This window comes from Lipotes vexillifer, unplaced genomic scaffold, assembly GCF_000442215.2.
Source record: "Lipotes vexillifer unplaced genomic scaffold, Lipotes_vexillifer_v1.1 scaffold102, whole genome shotgun sequence".
NCBI lineage: Eukaryota > Metazoa > Chordata > Mammalia > Artiodactyla > Lipotidae > Lipotes > Lipotes vexillifer.
In genome coordinates, this window is record NW_006786541.1 from 3,542,176 (window position 1) to 3,550,044 (window position 7,869).

General features: G+C 42.7%; 1 protein-coding gene across 1 annotated transcript in view; it reads right to left on the bottom strand.

The window, feature by feature from the left end:
* FAM81A (family with sequence similarity 81 member A) overlaps window positions 1-7,869 on the bottom strand; it is an 82,293-nt gene that overhangs the window by 30,573 nt on the left and 43,851 nt on the right. The window contains exon 4 of the mRNA XM_007458889.1: window positions 3,446-3,564. Coding sequence (XP_007458951.1) covers window positions 3,446-3,564 — 119 coding nt within the window. The remainder of the gene's footprint in view (window positions 1-3,445; window positions 3,565-7,869) is intronic.

Genomic DNA, 7,869 nt, shown 5'->3' on the forward strand with positions numbered 1-7,869 from the left:
TCCCGGACCGGGGCACGAACCTGTGTCCCCTGCATCGGCAGGCGGACTCTCAACCACTGCGCCACCAGGGAAGCCCTCAAACATCCAGTTTTTAACAAAAGTTGTAAGACATACAAAGAAACAGGAAAATGTGAAATAAACATAGGGGAAAAAGCAGGCAAAAGAAACTGCCTGTGAGAGAACACAGAGGTCAAATTTAAAAGACAAAAACTTCAAGGCAGCCATTATAAATATAGATGATTAAAGAAATAAAGGAAACTTGCTTTAAAAATTAAAGGAAGAGGGGATTCCCTGGTGGCGCAGTGGTTGAGTCCGCCTGCCGATGCAGGGGACGTGGGTTCGTGCCCCGGTCCGGGAGGATCCCACATGCCACAGAGCGGCTAGGCCCGTGAGCCATGGCCGCTGAGCCTGTGCATCCAGAGCCTGTGCTCCGCGACGGGAGAGGCCACAGCAGTGAGAGGCCCGCGTACCGCAAAAAAAAAAAAAAAAAAAAAAAAGTAAAGGAAGAGATAATGACAATGTCTCATCAAGCACAGAATACCAATAAAGAGACAGAATTTTTTTTTTTTTTTTAAAGAACCAAGCAGACCCAATCAAGAACATAAAAAGAAAACCCTTAGAATGGGGGAAATTTTTTTCAAATCAGATATCTGACAAGAGGATTGTATCTAGACTATATAAAGAACTACTACAACTCAATAATTTTAAAAAAAACCCTCAATTTGAGAAAGGGCAAAGGATCTGAATAAACAGCTCTCCAAAGAAAATATACAGATGACCAACAAGTACATTAAATGATGTTCACCACCTTTAGTTATTAGGGAAATGCAAATCAAAACCACAGTAAGATGCCACTTCACACTCACTAGCTTGGCTATAATCAAAAAGACATATAACACGTGTGGAAGAGGATGTGTAGAAACCAGAGCCTCATACGCTGCTGCCGGCAACATAAAATGGTGCAGCCACTTTGGAAAACAGTCTGGCCGTTCTGTTCCTCAAAGAGTAAACTACAGAGTTACCATATTACTCAACAACTATACTCCTAGGTATACACATCCAAGAGAAATGAAAACATATGACCATACAAACTTGTACGTGAATGTTCAAAACAGCATTATTTATAATGGCCAAAAAATTTTAACTTGATGATATCCAATTTATCTATTTTTTTCTTTACACCGGGACTTGCTTACCCTGAGGGAACTTGCACACCTGCCTCAGTACACAGGTATTTCTCCTCTAAGGCTCTGACACCATCCAAACAGACCTCATAGAGGAAAGTGGATGAAGCCACTGAGTCTTGGACAAATGAAGATGATAAGCCAAATAATGGACCAAATGTCTCGTTAGGAACAGGAAAGCTAAACTCTGAGCTCTGCGTTAGGGAGGGGTAGGAAACTCTCTGAGACAGCCCTGTTTAGTGTGTGTTCTGCTTAGTGGGGTAGGGGTGTCTGCCACCTCCACAGACAATTTGCCTTTGCCCTTTCCAGCTGGATCTCCACGGAGGAATCAGGACCTGTTTCCGATCAATTACTTCACCAATGGATCCATGAACACTCTAAGATAAAACCTGAAATGATATTGCAGCCTAGTAATTAAAGACTATCACTGTAAAAGTTCATACCCTTTCAACACCATGATATAATTAATGCAAGAAAACCAAAACTTTGCCAAGGAATTTTTATTTCACATGAGTTTGTTTCAACAAAGTCTCATTAGCGTTCCAGGAAAAAGATGAATATAGCCACAAGACAAAGCAAAAATATGTGGTGCTTCCAACATGTTTTTTTTTAATTGTTTCGGAGTAAAAGCATTTGTTTACAGAGAAAGAACCTCCTGGGTAGAGAAGCTAGTAAGAAACTGCAGAAGAAAAATGTAAAATTCCTGAAAGTATTTCAAAATTTTGTAATTAGAACCAGTATTATGAGGATAATTTCACTGCAGCTGCTCCTGAGAAAATAATAGGTCCCATTTGCTCTATATTCACTCCATCCCATGCACACACTAAGCCTCTTACATATATCGCCTCGCTTAATCTTCATCTGCAACTCAAGTGACTAGGAAAATTTCCAAAGTTCTCCCGAAGTTCTTACTCTGCCTTGTAGCTCTGAAGCTCCTCAACTCCTCACAGTTCTGAGAGGTGTAACAGAGCTGGGGTTTCTTTTCAGCTGATCGCCACAGAAAAGATTCAAGTTTTTTCAGTCCAGTTACAGTGATTTTCCAAATCATTAATTCATCCAAACAAACATTTATTGAGTACCTACTGTTTTCCAGAGACTGTTCTATGCACTGAAGGTACAAAAATAAAAGATGCGGTACTCCACCCCAAGACAACAGAGAGACTCAATAGAACAGAGAGTGGGGTACCTGGGAAGACTTCCTGGAGGAGGCTGAATTTTAAAGGCTGACTAGAAGTTAGAAAAGAAAGGGAAAAGGCATGCTAGGTACAAGAACAGCATGTGCAAAGGCACAGGTATAGGAGAGCATGGCCCATTCAGGGACCAGCAAGCAGTGGATTACTGCTGAAAGGTACAGTGCGAGGGTAGAGAGAGGTAAGGGGGTCAACGGGGTATCTCTCACCAAGGGCCATACTGAGACTGGAGTTCACCCAGCTGAGGACAGAAAATCACACAAGAGTAGAACCAGGAGCCCTGTGCTGTGAGACAGATGTTCATCCAGTGGGACCCAAACACACAGGCCACATATTCAGGGCCCTTCATGTGTGGTCTGCACAAATACCCCCTAACATCCCAAAGAGGCCTTGGATCCTGTGGGTCCCCTTTTCCCCCTCCCACCCTTTGCAGGCCACTTTCATTCTCGCCTGAGGATGATTTGAACCCCATATTATCTCCACAGCTCCTGTGTACACTCCTGCTTGACCCTTAACAGCAAGAGAGGGCAGAAGAGGCCTGCAAATGCTTTAGAGATTGTGCACCTCCAGCAAGCTCCCAGGTGACAGGGACGCTACTGGTCCATGGGGCACCCTTTCAGTAGTGAGTGCCTAGAACAGCACTCTTCCTCCTACCTGAGGGGAAAGATCTCTTTTTCAAATGTACAATCTACCATGGACCAATACTTTCAGAAAATAAAATAAAAATGAATGACAAGAAAAGTGAATTGTAAAAAGACACACAAACTATACGTCCCAACTGTGTATTATTGGGCTCAGTAAACATAACATTAACCTAGCAAATTACTCAGGTCAACTGAGCCCTCCCCTCATCGACTCCTGCACACACAGCTCCAACTACAGAAGCACAAGAAATCAGGGCTGCTCAAAACAAGGTCTAACTGCCACTGCTACATTTTATGCGCAAAGGAGAGGATGCACTAGAAGCAGCAAAGGATTTGCTTTGGGGCTCCATGAATATATTCCCCACTAAAATGGAGTTGATGAAAACTCGCTCCTGATACATAGAGGTGCAAACATCTGACCACCTACCTGGCCACTCGTCCCCGGAGATCTCCCAGGCCGGAGAGTTGCCGCATCTCCAGAGTCTTTAAGGCAGAATTTGTTCCATAGCTAATGTTGTCCCGGGCGCGTATCTGCTCCTGGAGTACCTGAGCAACACACAAAAACACTAACAGAGTCATCTGGGAATTCACATGCTGCCACAGAAGCACTTTACGCTTTTGGCAAAAACAAGAATGTTCAACTCCTTTCAGAAGAGGCTCCTTTGTAATAGTCACCTGCTATACATGGAGAACCAGGGGCCTAGAAGAGAGACCTCAGAGATGACACTTGGACCAAGGCCCTGCATTTACCAGTAAAAACACTGAGACTCAGATGTCAGGTGACTTGATGGAGGTCCTGCTGCAGGAAGAGGCAAAGCTGAGACTAGAAGCCTGGACTCGTGGAGCACAGTTCAGAGGTCTTACCCTGCTCCAGGGTGCTTTTAAATAGTTATTGTTTTAGGTGAATGATCCCTAAATCTGGGAAATAATAAATCAAGAAAAAGGGGGGGAAGAGGGGCATCAGACAAAGAGGTCCAAATTCCAGTCCCTCCAGCTGTGTGATCCTGGGAAAGTGTCTAAAGTTTTCTGAGCTTCCTTTTCCTCATCTGTTGATAGTAATGGTGATTATACTCTTAAGGCCACTTTATGGGAACATTACATAAGATAATACATACAAAGCACTTAGCACAATGCCTAGTACATGGTAAACACAGCAAATGCTAATGATTCTTTCTAGTACCTATTCATAACAACATTTATACAGTACTGGAATGGTAGAATGTGTCTCAGAGAAAAGACATTAAATGAAAGCAGAACTACTGGAAGATGGAATGACCCAACACAAAAGCATGAACTCGCAGAGCATCCATCCTGGGAAATCTGCAAAGGAATGATGGAGATGAAGAGGGCATCCGTAGTGTTTATTGACCATGTCCTGGGAGGAGCCCAGAGCTGCGATACACGCTGACATGCACAAATCCACAGAGCGCCCTGTGAGGGAGGTACTCTCAGGAGACCTGTGCTACAGACCAGGAAGTGAGGCACCAACAGCTGAACTGATACACCCAACATCACCTGGGGAGCAAGTGGCTGGCTGGGACTGACCCAGGCAGCCTGGCTCGAGAATCCAAGCTCATAACCACGCTGCAATGCTGTCTGCCAAACTAGCAAAGAATCTGAGACAGAAGCACTAAGGACAGACAGACAGATATGAAAACCCAAGTCCTAGGTTACAGGAGACCCCTCAAAAGCAAAAGTTTGCATCAGATGTTTCTTTGAACATTTCCTCATCCTTTTGCTCAGTGCCTCCTTTCCCCCTCCCTCCTCCTCTCCCTGTATTCTGTCCTCCACGCTCCCCCCACCCCATTACCACACTCTCCTTTTTTTTTTTTTTTAATAAATTTATTTATTTATTTATTTGGCCGCATTGGGTCTTCGTTGCTGCTCACAGGCTTTCTCTAGTGGCAGTGAGCAGGGGCTACTCTTCGTTGTAGTACCCAGGCCACTGTGTGGTTGCTTCTCACCAACAGTGTGGTGGCTTCTCTTGTTGCGGAGCACAGGCTCTAGGTGCGTGGGCTTCAGTAGTTGTGGCACACAGGCTCAATAGTTGTGGTGCACAGGCTTAGTTGCTCCACAGCATGTGGGATCGTCCCAGCCCAGGGCTTGAACCCATGTCCCGTGCACTGGCAGGTGGATTCTTAACCACTGCGCCACCAGGGAAGTCCCTCCTTCTTTTCAAAGAGAAAGCTCTTGATTTCTCGTATCGTTTCCCTTTCAGCCATTTTTTTAAAAATTTCCGATTTGCCTGATGTCAACCTGAGTATCTATTCTCTTTTGCTTTCTTTGTTTTGTTTTTTGTTGTTGTTATTTTAAAAGATGAGTACCAAGTTCCTTTAACTATTTCTTCCTTAATATTGAAGACATTTTCTTTTTTGCGGTACGCAGGCCTCTCACTGTTGCGGCCTCTTCCGTTGCGGAGCACAGGCTCCGGACGCGCAGGCTCAGCAGCCATGGCTCACCGGCCCCGCCACTCCGCGGCATGTGAGACCTTCCCGGACCGGGGCACGAACCCGTGTCCCCTGCATCGGCAGGCGGACTCTCAACCACTGCGCCACCAGGGAAGCCCCGACATTTTCATTTTAGTACAGTATTTTCTGTGTCCACGGGTTGTGTGTGAAGTGTTTTCTTTTTTATTGTTTTAATTTCAGTTCTGAACTCCTCTTTGGTCTAAGGATATCTAGGTATCTAAAGATTACTTAGAATTGTATTTCTTCATTTTCAAGGAGTTTTTTTTTTCTATCATTTTTACTATTTATTTCTAATTGTACTGGCTTATGATCAAAAATATGATCTGTAATATATCTAATTTTTTGAATGTATTGTGGTTTGCTTTGTGGCACATGACTGATTTCTCAAAAGTTTCATGCAAAAAACTATTCAAGGAACAAAAGGTTCAATATTGCATATTAGATTGAGTTTGCTGACTTATTTATTTATTTTTGTCTACTAGATCACTCCAACTATGAAAGAGGTGTTATGAATTCTTACACTGTAAGATACTTTCATCAAGGTCTCCTTACATTTTTAATGCTGCTTACTTTACATATTTAGCTGCCATTTTATTTGGACATACAGATTTATGATCAAAGTGGCCAAAACCATTATATAATAACCTTTTTTATCTGATTTAGTGCTTGTAATATTAAGTTTCATCTTACCTACTATTAACATTGATACTATACTTTATAAATAATAAAGCAAATATCTGCTTGGTCTAACTATACACCAGACACTGTTCTAAGTGCTACAGGTATGATAACTGGTTTAATTCTCACAAAACGCTATGAAGGAGGGACTATTATTATCCCCATTTCACAGGTGGTGAAATGTCTACGTGGTCAAGTAACTTGCCCAAAGCCACAGGCAATGCCTGAGGGAGCTGGGATTTGCACCAGGAGCTTGGCTCCACAGACTGTGCTCTCAATCATGACATTGTGCTGCCTTATATTTTCATTCGTCCTTCCATCTCACTTTCTTTTTTTTAAATTTTATTGAAGTATTGTTGATTTACAATGTTGTGTTAATTTCTTCTGTGCAGCAAAGTGACTCAGCTATACATTATACATATCTATATATGTATCTATAGACAGATAGATAGATTCTTTATATAGAGAGATATATATTCCTTTTCATATTCTTTCCCATTATGGTTTGTTACAGAATACTGAATATAGTTCCCTGTGCTACACAGTAGGACGCTGTTGTTAAATCTCACTTTAGATTTACAATTTACGGTGCTTTTTGTTGTTGTTTCCCTTCTCCTTTTCCCTATTTTGACTGGTTTAATCAGGTTACCGTTCATTGCCTTTTCTCCCCTTGTTAACTGGGGAATGTTCTGGCCATTGCTAGTCCATGAATGGCTACCTCCCCTTTCCCAACATTTATAACCATGTACGCACCTACTCCAGGCTCTGTCCCTGCACAGCACCTCTCTCCTCCACAAGAGACACTTATTTAGCACATTCACACCCACCCTCCTTCATCCTTCAACCCCAGATGATTTATGTGGAAGGATTTTTACTTTTCTCCCCCTCTTGCTTTTCCCCCACACCAACTAGGGTTGCTAAAATAACTCAATACTTCTAGTTGGGATACAATTAGAGTTTTGCTTGTAGAATGGCCCTTCTTTTTCAATTATCTTTTTTTTCTTCTTTTTTTAGCACTCTGTTACCCAGTCCCAGGCATTTATCTATATCCATTTACATGAAATGACAGGTCGTTTTCTAAGGATCACCAATTACCTTTGTGCTTCTCCTTTTCATTTCCCCCTGTCTTAGGGTCTCTGTGCATAGTCACTGTGTGTTGGTTAGAGTCCTTCCTCTGGCATTTTCCTCAGACCAGGAACTTGGATGAAAGACTCTCTGGATCCCTGCCGTGTCTAATATCTTCCTCCCTCGCTCTGAAGGGTGGGTGATAAACTGAAAGGGTATGAAATTCTTGACCTAAAGGCCTTCTCTCCCAGTGAACTTTGAAGCTGACAGGAAGTCTGATGCTTTTTCCTCTGAAAGCACCTTGGCTCCTTATGCCTAGATGCTTGTTTTCCATCTTTAGAGTTCAGGATTTTTATCAGAATGTACCTAATTGTGGATTTTTTAAAAAAAATTCGATTCTACCTAGAACTCATTGAACACTTCAAACTGTAGTCTCAGATTTATTTTCAACTTGGGTAAATTTTCTTCTTCTATGTAATTATTGTTTTTTCTTTTCCCTCTGTTTCTTTGTCTCCTTCTGGAATTCCTTTTTTTTTTTTTTTTTTTTTTTCGGTACACTGGCCTCTCACTGTTGCGGCCTCTCCCGTTGCGGAGCACAGGCTCCGGACGCGCAGGCTCAGTGGTCATGGCTCACGGGCCC